At 46.3% G+C, this 17,534-nt stretch overlaps 1 protein-coding gene across 1 annotated transcript in view; it reads left to right on the plus strand.

The window, feature by feature from the left end:
• The window catches only part of otud7b (OTU deubiquitinase 7B), a 34,107-nt gene that overhangs the window by 9,982 nt on the left and 6,591 nt on the right, over positions 1 to 17,534 (plus strand). Inside the window, exons 2-9 of the mRNA XM_023964106.2 lie at positions 12,392 to 12,615; positions 13,028 to 13,198; positions 13,304 to 13,531; positions 14,322 to 14,423; positions 14,573 to 14,700; positions 16,200 to 16,306; positions 16,523 to 16,650; positions 16,785 to 16,934. Coding sequence (XP_023819874.1) covers positions 12,531 to 12,615; positions 13,028 to 13,198; positions 13,304 to 13,531; positions 14,322 to 14,423; positions 14,573 to 14,700; positions 16,200 to 16,306; positions 16,523 to 16,650; positions 16,785 to 16,934 — 1,099 coding nt within the window. The 5' untranslated portion in view covers positions 12,392 to 12,530. The remainder of the gene's footprint in view (positions 1 to 12,391; positions 12,616 to 13,027; positions 13,199 to 13,303; positions 13,532 to 14,321; positions 14,424 to 14,572; positions 14,701 to 16,199; positions 16,307 to 16,522; positions 16,651 to 16,784; positions 16,935 to 17,534) is intronic.

Consider the following 17,534-nt stretch of genomic DNA (forward strand, 5'->3'; position numbering starts at 1 on the left):
TGAGGTTTAAAGAAGTCAGGGGTTAACAGATCCTTTCCTTCTCCCCTCACAAGACCAAACGTCGCATCGTCTTGTTTGCTTAATTGGATTGTGGGTTTCCTCTTGTGGATCAGGGTTGGCTCCTTCCAAGCGAGCAAGCGTGTTATGGACGATGCCAGAGGGAAGTTGTACTTGGCAGAATTTGCCGCATGACTGGCCAGCTTCAGGATGAGGCGAGCTCCGCTGGCGTGGCCTCTGAGAGGAATCTCTGACATCAGCTGAGTCTGCAGGCTGGTGTTGTCTAACGCACAACACCCAGACTCCCACAACAGGCAATCAAGCCCTCACCCAGGCTGAGAGATCTCCAATCTGCTGATCTCATCTCCTCATTTTAAAAGTCGCCTTTTCCCAAGTTGCTTTTTCAGTCAGCGGAACAAGAATAGACCTTTCCTGCCAAGTCAAGCAGGCGTGAAACCGCTAGGTACCTTATTTGGAAAGATGATAGATGATTTTGCAAATACCTTAAGGCTCGATGCTTCACACGACCAAGTGGACTCAAATGTATCACTTTTCTTTAATGATTGGATCAATGTTTTTGCTTTTTTCAGAGATTTGTTGCTTTGTCTCCACCGAGCAGCTGTAGGTTTCTGGTTTCTGACATAAACTAAACACAAACAGGATTAAAATGTTCCCCTTTCATGCTGAGAAAAGAGGGAAGGATTTAACGTGATCTCGTTTGATACTTTAGATAAATCTATATAACTAAAGACCATACATGCAAAACGGTTGCTCTTTAAAGGGCAGGATTGTTAAGGAGATTGTTTTTAAAGATAATTTAAGGTTGGAGAAGCTGAGATTTATTGTTGTTTTTTCATTTTCTTGATGATCAATATCGGTAATATAGGATTCATCCACTCTGTTTATTTGTCAATATAGTTGTAACTGTATATTATTGTGAGGTAAGAAAGTTTCTGTTGCTTTTCCTTGCATTTGTCTTCAACAGGGCATGTTATGAAACCGTGATCAGCGGTTCTAGGTTCTACGTTGTGAGGAACGTCAGTGAAAGTCCTGGATTTCCCCCGTTCCTCCAGCAGACATCGATCACCCTCCTTCCAGCTGCAGCTCCTGTTATGTAACCGTGGAGGCTGGAAGGCTCAGTCAGAAGCCTGATTGCTGCACTCTGCAGATAAAGACAGACCGCGGACAGTCCTCTCACCACATCTCTGTTTGCCTTCCTCCCCTTATTTCCTCCACAAGTGTTTTGCTTAGATTGTTTGGAACCAACTTGCCCTTCTTTAGAGGAACGAAAGTCCTTTGTGTTTTTACCATTGACTGTATAAGAGAACAGGACTGAGCGAACCTTGCCCCCCTGGCGTTCCAAACAGGAAGTACCCGCTGGTCCCAACAAGCCAAAATCCCATAGACTTCTATAGAGAACTACAGTCACATTTGCTCAGTCCAGTTCTGTTATACAGTAAATGCTTTTTACTGACCATACTTGGCGGCTTGGTGATTTTATTAGGACTTTGTCCATTTTGCCTTTGATCTTCTTCAAAAGTTACACGGAGAACTTGACACATTTAAGCAGTAGCACGTTTGTTCTGAAGATCAGTTTAAAACGAGTTAAAGACATGTTGGTTTTGAAGATCGAATGAACCTATTTGGAGGAGTCACACAATGTTTCAAGTAGAGAAGACTTTAGCTCCAAATTCCATGACTCAACTTCCTGTTGGATGGCATGAAAACATTTATTATCAACACAATCTAAAGAATTTGAAGTTGAAGTGGATTTGTTGAGAAAAAGTTGTATTGAGTGGCAGCTAAACTTGTTGGACTTTTTTCTCCTGGTGCGTCTTTTCTATCTGTCCTTGAAGGCTAGTAATACTTTGGAGTCTTTGTGCAAGCAAACTGTAACATTATTGCAGTGAAACAGCAGTATGATACAGGAGGGAAAGACGTCAGTCAGGCCATCTGTCAGCCCACTCATGAGTTTTATACTCTGATTTTAAAAGCTGTTTTATGTTTTTGGAACCTTTTCTAAAATGATTGTTTAATTTGAGAGTCTTCTTGATTCTGATTTGAAATGCTGCTTTCACATAGTCTGTACGGTCATTCAAAACAACAGCAAAGCATCCACTAGTATGCGTCATTTTTCTGCATGTGGTTCAAAAGGAGGTCGGTCTGAAACATTGACTGTATATGAGAACTGGATTAAGTGGCCCCTCCCTCGTGGCATCTCAATACCCGCTGGCTCCAAGAAGCCACAATCCCAAAGACTTCTATAGAGAAATAAACAGCTGGTACTCAGTCATTCTATTGGTCAGGAGAACCGTTCTTGCTCTGTTACCTTTTTTTAACATGCTTTCGACATCCTCTTTGTTTTCACCATATTTTTTCTGTAGTGCAAGTTATTCAAGTAAAAAACTGACCAGGCTGCACGGTGGCGCAGTGGTTAGCGCTCTTGCCTCACAGCAAGAAGGCCTCCGGTTCAAGTCCCGGCTGGGGGACATGAAAAACTACATCAACGGGGGACCTTTCTGTGTGGAGTTTGCATGTTCTCCCCGTGCATGCGTGGGTTGTCTCCGGTGTCTCCGGCTTCCTCCCACCGTCCAAAAACATGCTTCATAGGTTAATTGGCAACTCTAAATTGTCCCTAGGTGTGAGTGTGAGAGTGAATGGGTGTGTGTTTGTGGACATTCTACCCTGCGACAGACTGGTGACCTGTCCAGGGTGTCCCCTGCCTTCGCCCACAAGTGGCCGGGATAGGCTCCGGCAGCCCCGTGACCCCGAAAGGGAAAAAACGGAAGAAGATGAATGAATGAATGATGAATGAAAACTGACCAATCAGTTGTCTCGTGTTGAATGTCTGAAACGTTTGATTGACATATTCTCCCGAGCCCACTTTCAAGTGGTAGGGGTGTGGCCTTCCAATAAGTTCCCCCCCGGTTTGGCGAGAGTGGTTGCCGTAGAAATGTTGACTCAAACTGAACGGGACCATTGACTGCTTACTGACAGCGTCTGGGTCCAGCATGGTGTATGGAATAAATGGCAACCAAATAGACTTTGTTTGATTGGAGCTGGAAATAAACCGTTTTCTGTGGGTGATGTCACATTCACTCACTCCAATTCTCTTATGCAGTCAATGGTCTGAACATGTTTTAAGATAAGAGACAGGAAACACTGGATGCCGGAACAGGAAGTTCACAGTGGTCCAAGAATAAGCCTTTCTGACCACCCCACAGTCTTTATGCTCTAATGGAGTCTTTCGGATAGCAGTCTTCATCCATTGAGATGAAGCTGAAAGGTTTAAGTTTCTGAACCCGAACCGCCATCTGTCCTCGCTAAGCATGGAGCCCATAACTCACACTTATCACCTCTGTTACAACTCCCAACTCGCCGTGTAGCCGGACCATGTTTTGATGCCCTTAATCTCATTACTCATAGGGCTTTGCAATGTGGAGAGGGTGTGCCACATCAACTGAGATCACAGGAAAGGTTTATGGGATGGAGCTAAAATAGAACTGACTCATTAATAGATATGGTTTTCATCAAACCTGGACCGCTGAAGGAAAACTGCACCACTCGGTTGTCCTCATTTGGTAAAGTCTTTGCTCAGACTGCGGAGAAAACCCTGCCTGGGTCATAATAATGGAAGGAATTGGTTTTCTTGTGGAACACTTTGTTCAGAAGAAGTGTATTTATGTTTCACGTGAATATTGGAGCCAGACGGGCTGATGTTCCTCAGATTTCTGGATGGAGTATCACAGAAGTGCTGCCTGTGTCTAACCAGCATGTAGAGAAAACCCTTCAGCTGAGAACTTTACTCATGATCTGGATTTCAATGAACCAGAAGAAGCAACCACCTCTGTAGGTAGATGCTAAATAAGAAAGTGTGTCTGAATAAACCAGTCTTGTTTACAACATTTAAAAAAAAAAAGGGAGATGATTTGTGCTTAAACAAACATTCAGGGACAAATGGATGGAATTTTCTATCAATCCTGAAGGACCACGGCGATAAATAACCAGAAGAAAGTTTGTCTTTAAAAACCTGAGCCTTGACGGGCTGTTTTTTTTTTTGCCAGGCTGTTTTTTTATGGGTTATTGTTTCTCTTTGGTTATGTTTAGAGATTGTTTGACTCTCTTTATCTTTAGGTTCTGGTATTTGGAGAAACGGGTTTCTGCAGAGCAAGTTTTAAGCAAGCTGGCAAGCTGCCATAAGATTGTTTTTACAATACATTTCAGGAGCTGTCAATAAGTTTCTACGTTTTTATTTATTTATTTTTATTTAAATGTGCTCTGTGTTTACATCTTTCTACATGAGTAGTGTGTGTGTGAGGAGCAAAGCCTCCATGATCATCCATGCAGACTGTGAAGGCCAGCACAGCAAACAGGCAGGGAAGTGACCCTCCTAGCCCGCTGAAGGTTGCTGCATGGGTCTGTGGTGACCCCCCCGTCGTCTCCCTCTGTGATCCAGGCCTTCTCAGATCAGCACCCACGTGTTGTCAGCAGCTCCTGTTACATAAGCGTTCCTGCCAGACAAAAGCTCAGCCGTGGCAGATACAAATCGCTGCCCGGCCCGTGGTGGCAGCGCTGATGTTAATGTTAGCCAGTAATCCACAAAGAGTCATTTCTGTGTAAAATGTCTCTGCTCGCTTTGTTCCTGGCCGAATGTTCCCAACTCTGAGAGGAAAAACAGGGTTTCAGATGCTCAGCTGCCTTGATTTGAAAGAACATCAGAACCAAAAGCCTTCTGTTCTATCCACACCACAGCTCTTTATCTTGTGGCAAAGGTTGGATTAAAAAAAAGATGCAGTTGCACCTTTTGTATCAAACGGTTTTGTAAGAATGAGCATCATTTTCGGAGAATCTTTGAGATTCAACATGAATAACGGACTATTCCTGCACTCATTTCCAGCTTTCTGATTTGATTGTGTTCATCCTAGAGACTGAAAGAAGGGAGACCATATATGGGAGAGTGTGCAACAACATGGGATGCACTTAAAGGCACAGATATACTGCAATGCTGCAGCAAACAGGCTGCGTTTGGTTTCTGGGCTTCTTACAAACATACTTTTCCCTGCAGCTGTCATGGTTGGCTGCCTGGCTCTGGCATACACTTATTGTGCATAGCAGGATTAGAAAATCCCTCCTGACGGATTTTTTGTGTGTTTATTTTTTTTAGAGCCCGTCTTTGTTTTAGAAGCAGAACAGAAAGGTACAGGAATTGCCAGAAGATCTGAGACTCTGCGATTCTTTTACATTTGTTAAATCTATGCTGCCTTTAGATGGATGAGATGCAGAATTTGTTCCGACCTTACAGGTTTGATTTACACTGGGCTCCATTTCCCATCAGCGAAACAAGTTTTGGTGATTTTTAAAAGCTCACAAGGATCCAAATTCACTCACTACTCCCCGGTTTGTGCACTACACACGCCGGTAACCATTTTATCGGGGTATCTGGATCTACAATTCCAAAATGCAGGGCCCTGGAAATTTCCCAGGAGTCTCTGCAAAAATAAAAGTACATTGATGCTCACTAGATTGATATAGACCCACAATGCATTGTGTTTGATTGGCTTGTCATTTGAAAAAAAAATAGCTTTTTCAAATCGTCCTCAACATAATGTTAGATGTTCATATTTATTAGGATTTTACTTTTGCAAATGGCTGATGTTATATTTGGCAGTTAAACAAAGAGAGGTAGACAGCATGTGCCCAAAATGCATTAAAATCCAGGGCACTGGATAACCCTGCTCTATATAGTCTTTTGGAGGTTAGTCGGGGAGTAGAGTGTAAATTGGGACGTAGACCCAAGCTGTAGTGCAGATCAAACTGGTGATTCCTGGTCCGCTTTAAGAACAAGCACCTTCGTTCACTTGCAGATGGACTCTGGTGTGGTTTTCTCTACTTTGAGTGCAGACAGACCAAAAAAGACCAATAGCACTACATGTGTTGAACTCAAGAGTTGAAGCCAACAGAAACAGAACAGTCAAAGCACAAATCAAAAGAAGCAGAGTTCACAAAGTAGTCCCAATTGTCCTGGATACGGGCCGTCTGCCCGTGAAAAATGGGCAAACCTGTACGGGGCACGCAGGTGACCTGCAGGAAATGACAAGGTCGCAGACCGCTCATTTACCCCGTAGAGAGAAAATATTCCTGCACACTTTTTTTCTACGCGCATGTGGCGGGAGACAGGTTTTGGCGAACACTTATACAACACTTATGGCTTAGCAAGGGTGAAGGAGGTCAGACACAGACATGTTTTATAGATTTATGCGTGTGAGCATTTAAGCCAAGGTTACCATTAATCATGGTTTGGCCGTGTCTTTCGCGAGACACGTATTACACAAGCTGATTTTGCAATGTTTTTGGATGTATTGTGCAGGCAGAGACAATGGTACGTTCCGTTTACATGACGACCCTTCAGGTAGCCATGTGTGCCTCAAGGGAACTGCAGGCGCTCCCCACGGATCTGATGACGGTCAACATGCTCAGTGGCCTTGTGGTAGAGTGTCCACCCTGTGACTGGAAGGTCGTGAGTTCAAATCCAGGCTGAGTCATACCTATAGGTATCATATACATGACGATAGGTATCATATACAAAGACTCTAAAAATGGGACCTGATGCTTGCTTGACAGTCAGCATTAAGGGGTTGGATTGGGGGGTTAAACCACCAAATGGTTCCCGAGTGCGGCTGTGTCACCGCTCACTGTGTGTCACATAAAGGGACTTTAAACCCTTTAACTTTAACTTTTAGGTGTCTGCTGGGTAAATATGGAGCTTATTATGATGAAAAATGTCCCGGTCAGTGCTAATCACGTGGTTTTTATTTTGTTTTCAAAAACAGAAACACAAATAAATACTAACAACAAATGAAACCTTTATGTTACGGTGAAATATTGGCTCATATGTTTGGATGAAGTCATGAAACGTGATTGGACGAGTGAGCTCGGGCAGAGACCACAGGCCAGCCTTTGTTGGCCTGTTGGTACATTCAGTCCTTTACTTCTCCCTCGCTGCCATTGGCCTTCGCTGCCTCTTGTTTTCTTTGTATTGATGGACACCGTCATCACTTTTTCATGGGAGAAACACCTGAAGGGTTCCACAGGTCTGCGGCTTCAACAGTGAGTCAGTTAGAAGCCGCTACTTTTGTCGCACGCTTTCAACCCTGTTGAATTAGCCGCATTCAATGGTGTGGCTAATTTATGCATTTTTTTTCTTTATTTTAATGCATTTTTTCTATCGGCCTCTAGTGGCGCTCGAGCAGAAAGGGCAAGAGTGAGACGGGGGGAATACGGTTTATGTGTCGAGGAAGACGCAAGTTTAATGTAAATTCCTGCTTTGTGAATGAATAACACGAACAGACCCTCATCATGGAAAATGCAAGAAGAAATGCATGTGACGCAGCTTTCAAGTTAAAAGCAGTGTGATAGAAATCCACCATCACCAACGGGTTTGGAAAAGCCGGTCCGCTGAGGGATAGGGAGATAGGGAGAGGACAGTGCAAGCTCAGGAGAGAATTTACCTCAGAGTGACACTGACAGCGACAACGAAGGAGAGACTGAGAGAGTGTGCGGCAGGAATATCTGACGCGTTTCAAATCTGACACTGAGGAGGAAGACTTCGATAGTTACAGTGCACAGGATGCGAGTGCCGCGCAGAAGCGCCTATAAGTTACTGCTGCTCTCAGTGACCATGTTGACCAGCCCTGTTAGTGCTCTTACTACCATATTGCTGCCGTGTTACTGCCGCATCACAGGCACTGTATAGAATAGAGCTGTGACGGTGTGGGATTTTTGTTCACCATGGTGATGAAGCAGCAGGAGTTGCGGTGTCCTCCAAAACACAAAATCTCCCGGCGTATAAGTCGCAAATGAAAACCGGTACAAGTAATGATCACGACGCACTATTCTTTATTAACAAATAACAGTAACAACTACCTATATAACTAATGAACTAACTACATAGGTGTTGTAGAATGAGTGTGTGTGTGTTTGTGTGTCAGCGCGCTGCGTGCGTAAGAGGAAAGAGCGCGAGAGTGCGTGAGAGCTCTGGGGGTGTGTGTGTGTGTGTGTTCATGTTTGGTGTTACGGAATGAAGGAGAACAGTAATAAAAGGTTTCCCCCAGAAGACCCCTAGTTTGGAAAGAAAAGCTCAGGTATATTATTGAAACTTAGAAAACTCTTTCTGTGTACCGTCTTTCTTTGTAAATATTTCATGTGTTGAACCTTTTCTGCGATTTCTTTCTGATGGTGGTCAGAAAATGCAGGGGAGATCCTCTCCGCCGAAGGCGGATCTTCCTTCAGGGTTCACTTCCCCGTTGGGACCCTCAGAGCCTCCAGAGCGGGTTAATAAAGAATCATTCACTGTTCTTCTGGGGGAAACCTTCTTTTATTACAGTTCCCCTTCACTCTGTATATCCAGGGCTCCAGACTGCGAGCAATTGGTAGCATTTTGCGACCAAAATTTGAGAGTGTGCGACTGAATTTTACATCCAGTCGCACATGTGCTACCAGTAAATTTGCCTCCCCCACCCTACGTATTTTTTATACATTAAACGTGGAAGGGGCACGTCAATGATCAATGAAATAATCAATGAGACGCAAGCCCACATGGACGCAGGCACACACACTCGCGCACATACTCATGAAACGCAAGCACGTACACACTCGCGTGATACCTGTCTGTGAGGCGGCCACTGCGTGTGAGAAGAAAGGGAAAGCCACTGTGAGTGGCTAAATGCGTGGAGGGGGAGGGGCCTAGAGATAATCGAGCGCGCGTAAACATCTGTGGGAAGGAAACGGAGACAAATATCACAACCTGATATGTGCGTCTGAACTATGGGTAAAAGAACTATTGATTCGTTCTTCCGACCTGCGGCTAGTGTACCAGTGCCAGAGTGTACAGCAGGGGTCTCAAACTTGCGGCCCGCAGGCTATTTGCGGCCCCCAAGATGATATTTTGCGGTCCCCGCCTTAATATGAAGGTTTAATGTTACTGCAGCCCGCCAGTTTGTATGAATGACACTTTTTCATTGTCGTGCGCGGAGCTGACCAACCAATCACAGTGGGGTATATGACTCTTGGGGGGCGTGACAATGACCGGGCTTGAAAGCAGGACACCTGACAGCCCCCTCCCCGGACCACATTAAGGAGTTCCTTACTTTCCTTTAGAACGTATTTATTCGCTCGTAATTTTCTAAATACATGCAGTCCGTGCTGAACTTTTCTCTGGGCCGCACAGAACCGGAGGAAGGTTTAGGTTTTGGTTACGGCGGTGCATCAAACGGTTATGCACGGCTGTTACGGCAGCACACCGCTCCCGCGGGAGTCGGGTCAGCTGAGGAGAATAAATGTCCCACACCTACATGCTGACAGCTAACGTGGCTTGAACTTTAAACACGCTCGAGCAAAAACAACATTAGTTTTAGACACACTGAAAATATGTGGGGAAAATGCAACGATAGACGTGTTTGAGATGAACCGGCACCTCGCCTGGATCGTTGGGGAGACCAGGCGGGGGGGCTGTGAGATGAAAGCGAATCTGCAGCAAGACTGAAGGAGAACAGGAAATTGGAGTTGTCCTTAACATTCAATTTAGTTTTAATATTCTTCTCCCCCTTAGTATGATCTGTGTTATTATATATTTTATCATTATTTTAATGTTTTGTGATGTATGTAGCCTTTTTTAATGAATTGGTATTTTAAATTATTTTAATTAATCACTCCACTACAAAAACCATCAGGACACATGTCCCATAATGCATTGTTTTGTAGTCTGTAGGGCAGCTTTCAGTCAGTTCAGTTTCCAGCCGTGTCCGGGTAGGTTTGCCCCTTGCTCCCACCCCTTTCTCGTGATATTTTTGTGATGATTGACAGTTGATGTTGGAGCAAAAACAAAAATATATGTCACACACCAGGTGATCTGCGCAGCGTTGAGTTCACCTGGGTGATCTCAAACACGCTTATTGTGCATCTTGGCTGCACCTATTTGGTGTCACAAAGATAAATTTCCATCCGTTTTCTTTACTTATTTGTACTGTCATGACAGCGATGGTGATGTCAGTTTACCTTCTTGTTGCATCTTCAAAAGTGCAGAATAAAATGTGACACTGAATTTGAAACAGCACATTGTAATTTCTGCATCTATTATTAAAGTATTTATTAGTAATACAGTGGAAATTAGTAGATTTGGTTAGCATGTTAATTTACGGTATGCGCCCCTAAATTTTCTGGTTGTGCCCCTAAAATTTTCAGTTAGGGGCCACTGTGCTCCTAGTGAAAAAAGTTAGTCTGGAGCCCTGATCAAACATGAACGCTCACCCAACACACTTCTGCTGCACACGCTCCCCCCTCTTTTTTACACATGGGGTTTCAGCACATACACATCCTCATTCTAGAACACATGTTTCAATGTGGGCACATGCGGCTTATGTATGTACAAAATGTTTTATCCTTTAAAAATGTAATGGGTGCAGCTTATAATGAGGTGCGCTCTATAGTCCGGAAATTACCGTAACCTTCTATTTTGACTTCTGTTTTTTCTGTTTTAAGTGATGAATGAACGTTTGGGTTCAGATCTTCTGAAAATTCAACTCTGTCTATTATTGGTCCAGCTTCTCTGTTGGTGGACTTTCTTCTAGAATGACACAGAACCTCCAAAAAAAGAGGGAAAGGAGACCTGCTGAAATGTCAAAGAAATTCAGGCCAGAGATACAGACCCCCGTCTTCTGGTGGTGTTTTCCCTGCTGTTGCAGTAGTTGACATTGCAAGAAAACTGCTGAAACAGAACATTGAAATGCCATTTTTGATGCTTTTAGACTATTCTTGAAGGCCATTTTAATGATTTGAAAAGGACTTTTTTCTCATACACATTAACATTTGTTTGTTTATTTGTACATCTGTGCTTAGAGAGTCTGTCTTTCAGGTCCATGCTGCAAAGCAGCCAACGGCCTTAACATTTTGAACTGACCGTTTCACCTGCATGTCTGATCTGCCTGCGCTCAGGGTTGTTGGTCACATTCTTCTGTGGGTGTGGGATCAGTGGACATCTGCAGGAATGTTGGGAGAGCGCTCGGCGAGCAGCCGAACCTTGGAGAAAACCTCAGCAGCGCAGAAGAAACGGAAGCACGGTTCCTCCCCTGCATGCCTGTGTGGCTTTTAATGAAGAAAGTGACGGAGGAGGGAGGGAGGGAGGGTAACAGCAAGGTGCAAGAAGGGTGAAGGCGTGACTCATCAGCTGCATCGGGAAGAAAGGTGCACTGAGTCAGAGCAGGAAGTTCTGCAGAAATGCCGGTCTGTGCCGGAGCCACAAGGACTTTAAGTAGATCTAAAAAAAAAACCTGAATCAAGAACCCCCTGAACTCTGAAACACTAGAACTTAAAAGTCTGGTTCTGTTGGATCTTTCTTACCGCAGTAACTTCCGCACATGCTTATATACACACATGATTATACACACAACCCTTTAGCGAAAATCCTGTTTGACATTTTTAAGATTCTCTGCTGACATTTCTGTTTTCCTGGAATAGAAAAGAATCACAACACTTGATTCATGTCTTGAAACGAATGTTTTCTTCTGAAGTTCAGGGGTTTTGTGCTCGTCTGCTGTGTTCTGCGGCAGAGAGGGTTGTGTGTTTGTGTGAAGAAGCTCTGGGCCTGCTGGCTGCCCCCCCCCCACCCCCCCTGCATCGATTGTCCTCAGCATCCTTTTTTCCTGACGCTCTCTTTCTCTGGGTCTTGATGATGTCGCCATTGATTTTAGTCGTCAAATGACGCAGCGCTCAGTCTTTTAGGCCCAAACGCAGAAGCGCCTTCAGCTGCAAACGAAGATCTCACCTTCAAATGTCATGGACAGAGAGTGAAAGTTGACTTTGGTCGTGTTTGTGTGCAGCACATTTCTGTCGGATGACTCACTTGTGGTTTCCACATGGATGTGTCACAATCCAGCGCAGCGGCGAAGCATTTTGCTGATTCAAAGCTGAGCAGCTCGTCCACTTTATTTGGACTCGGGACCGGCACGATAAGCCCCGGCTTGGTCCCCCTCATGGCGACGTTGTGTGATTTGTAGAAGAAGGGTTAGGGTTGGCAACTGAGGTTTTAATTTTTTTTGGTTAACCACACCCACATTCCTCATATGCTCATATTGTGTCTTGCCGTTTTGTTCAGAGTGAGCCAATGAAAGAAGAATCGTGAAAACAAGCGGATCCTTGCAGTCCGGGACAGAATGAATGAATCAAAGGGGACGTTTGTGTGACATAGTAGACGTTTTGGATCATGTGTGTTAAAGGTGTCTGGTTTAAATTCAGCCTCGGCTGGTGCCTCTGCAACTCCGTCCTGAAGTGTTTGATGCCGATGTTGGCCGGCCGCTGAGTTCTCCCGCTCCGGCCTAACCTCCTTGTGTTCTGGTCTCAGGTGTGGCCGGCAGAGTAGCTCTCGCTCCAGGACTGCCCTGCGTTCTCCGCTCGCCTCGTCGTCCTTTGGAGGAGACCAGTGTTCCTGATTGTTTTTTTACGCCCAGATGCAAGCCCCCAACCTGTGAATTCATGATCACATGACCTTGGACATGGACGCAGTCCTGTCCGACTTTGTGCGTTCTACTGGAGCTGAGCCCGGACTGGCCAGAGACCTGCTTGAGGGTAAGTTTCTGAGCATTGAGCCAAAACACAGCATACCATGAAGATTATTGCAGGAGGGGTTTTATTCTCTCAAAGTTTCTTAGATTTGTTTTGACCCATTTACTGCTGAACCAAGAGGAGATGTAGAACTGCAGAGTTCACAGCAGCCCCGTCCTGCTTCTGTCACGTGACCGTTAGCTTACCAAGTATGGACACAGGAAGGTATAGCCGGAGTCAGCAGGGTTCCTGTTGCCTAGCAGCAGCGGCAGCAGCACAACTTGCAGATAAAAATATGGGCTGACAAATGCGGTGCAGTGCAGCAGCACTACCCACGTAAAGGGAAGTATCGGGTCGGGGCGGCCCGCTGCGTGCTCCTGCACAGGAATCCTGGTTTTCAGCCGAGCGGTGAGAGTTTATCCTCTCGTCCCTGTAGGGAAGAACTGGGACTTCACTGCTGCTCTCAGCGACTTTGAGCAGCTGCGACAGGTGCATGCCGGAAACCTCACCTACTCCATCCCAGAGGAGCAGACGTATCAGCCGCCGGAGAAGGACATGGCCCGAGTCGGGCGACCATTACTCCACCGCCAAGATGAGGTGGTGCAAGGTGAGAGCCGGAGGATTCATATTAACAATGATCCACTTCACATTCAAAGAAATGTCAACATTTCTGAGTGATGTTCTGCTGTCTTCTGCTCTGGTGGCGCCGCAGCTTCAGAGAAGCGCCTGTCCAGGGGAATTTCCCACGCCAGCTCCACCATCGTTTCCCTGGCGCGCTCCCACGTCTCCAACCCTGGCGGCACCAGCAACGAGCCTCTGCTGGACACTCCTCTGTGCACGTTCCAGCTACCGGACCTCACTGTGTACCGGGACGACTTCCGGAGCTTCATCGAGAGGGACCTGATCGAGCAGTCCATGATGGTGGCGCTGGAGCACGCCGGTTTGTGCACGCATGTTTAAAACAAAACATTATTCATCTTTTCAACGCTGACCTTCCACGGTTCAGGATTAGGGTGAATGCTTTGATCTCCCTCAATGTCGGTCTTTCCCTTGAAAAAAAAACGAGTTTCATGTTGCTGTTCTCCTCAAACCGCATTGGGATGTGCTACTTCCTGTTTGTAACGCCAGGGGGGAGGGATTACTCAGTCCAGTTCTCAGTCACTGCCCACTAGTTACTGCAGAAACTTCAAATCTTGAGCGTTTACTTCTGTGACTCTTTCCCTCTGAACGTGTTGTAGGAGGCCTGAGCATCCTTTTAGATTTTGCATACACATCGTGTGATGTGCTGCTTTGTACCAGCTGACTTTGTGCGTGGCGGCGGCGGCGGCGGTGGTAGTGGGGTAGAGGTGAGCTAAACTCACAGAGCCACTCGCTGGTTATTGGATCAGCCAGCGCACGTGCCAGAGCACGATGTAAACAACCTTCAGGAGGAGTTTAAGGATCCTTACAGCCGGGGCGGAGGCGGAGCTTATGATGGAAAAACCGAAAACTAGAGATTCACCTGAATCATGGATGTTTTATGATCATTTATTGTTGGAATTATTATAATAAATGTAGATAATTAAAATGAAATGATTATTTTAGGGATGTATGTTTTTAGAATTTTTTTCAATATTCATTTTCTCTGTGAAGTTTGCCACTCTTAGGATCCTGATTGTTGGGTTAAAAAACCCAAAAGGGTCGGTTCTGGCCCGCCCTTCAACACTGACATTGTGCTGCTGTTCCTGCAGGACGCCTGAACTGGTGGACAAAGGTGGTTCCAAACTGCCAGAGCCTGCTGCCGCTGGCGACCAGCGGAGACGGGAACTGTCTGCTGCACGCCGCCTCCCTCGGTGGGTCCCACGTGTCTTTGACCCCGCCCCCTTTCAGCCTTGCAGCTTCACACTTCATCCGCCTCGGCTGTTGGTGAAAGGCTGTGTGCTGCTCCTGTCCGTCAAAGATCCTTTCCAGCCAGTAAACAAGCTTTTTGTTGGCGCTGCAGGGATGTGGGGCTTCCACGACCGCGACCTGATGCTGCGGAAGTCCCTGTACGCGCTGATGGACCACGGCTCTGAGAGGGAGGCCCTGAAGCGCCGGTGGAGGTGGCAGCAGACGCAGCAGAACAAAGAGGTCTGCTCCTCCACAGCACACACACTTCCTGGTTCACTTCACTCCAGTCCAATGCTACACCCATCAGAAAGTTTGATCATCTTTATTAACACAAATCCAAAAAAACATCATACTGCATCTCTACTATTGAGCTAAATCATATCTGATTCTGTTGAATCATAATAAATGTATCAATATTATTCCCCTCAGCTTCAATTTCTTAGCTATCAGTGGGAAATTTTGTCTTTTTTTCTAGATTTGTTTTTCTGACAGTGTGAGGGGAAAAAAAGAGTAAACTTTGTGCACCAAATTTGTGTTTATTTGCAAAAAAAAAGTTTTGTCCTCGACATTTTTCCATCAATCCGTTTTTGTCATTATTTGTGCAAGTTGTTTAATTGTCTTGGAAAACATTTTGGTGATGCTTTGGGAAATTCTTTCAGGCTTTAAAAGTGTGTCATCTAACAAACACTTTCTGAGGTAAAACAATAATTCTTTTTTGTCAGTACCACTGGATGAGCCTCGCGCCTTTATTCCCAATTGCTCTTACGAGTGGATACAGGTGTAAAATAGTCCAACCTGTACGGGACACCCTCAAAATATCAAGGTTGTAGACTTCTCAGTGATGCACAACCCCCCCATATCCGGCTGCAAACTGTACAAGTAGCCCAATAGTGGACATCATACGGGCACTTACCTGTCACATGCACACCCCGCACATCTGACATTCACGCGCTCATGCACGTGACAGGGCTCACAGAAGGCTCACCTTACTAATAAGGTAGAGGCGCCGTACGACTGCATCACCAGTACGTCACAGGTGCGGGTAACTTGACGATACGGTACGCTCCATTCTAACAACGGCCCTTAAGATGTTCCGTTGGGGCCACGGGGGAAATGCAAAACAAACCCTATGGTCTCTGGAAGGGGCAGCCGCTCCTCTCTTATGACCCTCCACGGACCCGGACAGCCCAGTATGGGTCGCCCCCCCCCTCCCGTACGGGCGCACGTGACTAAGGCTTCAGTTGTTACAGAAAAGAGAAGCTCCTTCCAGGCCTCTATTCCTCTGATTGGCTTTAAGCTGGATTTACCTCCTGCTCTACGCAAAAATCAAGACAATGTCGGAGCATTTTACGGGGCCTAAGGAGAACCCCCCCCCTCCTCAATGAAAGCCGGCTTTGAGGCACAGAGAGCTTGTTTATGGTCTGGAGACGCCCTCAGAGGATGACCGTTCTGTGGCAGCTTCCTCCGAAGGGCCCTCCAGAGCAGAGCCGGGGTGGGACGGGGGTGTTTGGACTGGGGGGGGGGGGGGGGGGGGGGGCTTCCTGATGCAGCTGATTCCAATCCAGACAGAATCCTGCATTCGTTCTCCGACGCTCTTGTGAGACTCAGAGGCTCAGCTTTCAGTGTGAGGCGCTGTGGCAGGACACTGTAACGCCAGCACATGCTTTTGTGACATTCGACACCCCCTTTCTAAAAGCCTAATGGCTGCATGCCTGTCTTTGTGCCCCCCCCCCCCTCAGTCTGGTCTGGTGTACACAGAGGAGGAGTGGCAGAGAGAGTGGAACGAACTGCTGAAGCTGGCCTCCAGTGAGCCCAGGATACACTACAGCGCCAACGGCACCAACGGGTAAGGCCCCCACGCCGCGGCGCATGTTAGCCCACGCCGCTTAGTCACCGTCCTGTTTGTGTCTGTGAGCAAACGAGCGCCCCGTCAGAAGTGAGTGGCCGGGCCTCATGCTGTCAATCTGCTGTTTACGGACCCAAATGTCAGAACATGACGGTTCCACAGCAGAAGCCTGTTCCACAAACAGGAGGAACCAACCGCAGTTTGTGTTTTCTGCAGGGCGGAGTCTTCCGACGAGCCCGTTTACGAGAGTTTAGAGGAGTTTCATGTCTTCGTCTTGGCTCACGTGCTCAGGCGGCCCATCGTTGTGGTGGCTGACACCATGCTGAGGGACTCTGGGGGGGAAGGTGAGTCTGCACAGAGCTCTGTTTTCCCTCCATGCTTCGCTCTGACTCACTTCCTGGTGCTGCTGCATTATTTTGGCTTCAGCCAATGCTGCAGCCCGTTTCCAGATGTCTAACATCTCAATCTTCCTGCCTAGCTTTTGCCCCCATCCCGTTTGGAGGCATCTACCTTCCGCTGGAGGTTCCAGCCGCTAAGTGCCATCGCTCCCCGCTGGTCCTGGCGTACGATCAGGCGCATTTCTCTGCCCTCGTCTCCATGGAGCAGAAGGACAGCTCCAAAGAGCAAGGTGATCCCAGCGTCATCGGTCGGCGCGCTCATTTGTCCTCTAGCTGAAATGTGAATGAAAGGTGGATTGCGTCACGTTAAAGTTCTTTGCAATATGGACGCCGCCATGTTGGAGCCAGTAAGCAGGGATTGGTCTGTGAGTAACCATTTCTATGGGAACCACTCTCACCAATCAGGAGTTAGCTTGTTGGAAGGCCACACCCCTACCACTTGAAAGCAAACTCTGTCAAAGGTTTTGAACGTTGGATGTGGGGGCCAGTAGGCTCCACCTACTTTTATTGAGGCATCTGATTAGTCTGTTCATGTCTTGAGCTACCTAAAAAATGTGATGGGAAAAAAAAGAGAATTATCAAGAAAAATAAATGGATATTCTCACCAAAGGAATGATTGAGTGACAGTTGTTTATTTCTCTATAGAAGTCTGTGGGATTTTGATTTTTTGGCACCAGCAGGTAATTCCTGTTTGGAATGTCAGGTGGGCGGGGCCAGTCAGTCTAATTCTCATAAACAGTCAATGGTGCAATCAAAGGTATTTTTAAGGATAAAGATAAATAAAACACAAATAAATGCTAATGAAAATGTCGAAAAACAAGAACTCCAGC

This window comes from Oryzias latipes, chromosome 16, assembly GCF_053564925.1.
Source record: "Oryzias latipes strain Hd-rR chromosome 16, Olatipes_Hd-rR_3.1".
NCBI lineage: Eukaryota > Metazoa > Chordata > Actinopteri > Beloniformes > Adrianichthyidae > Oryzias > Oryzias latipes.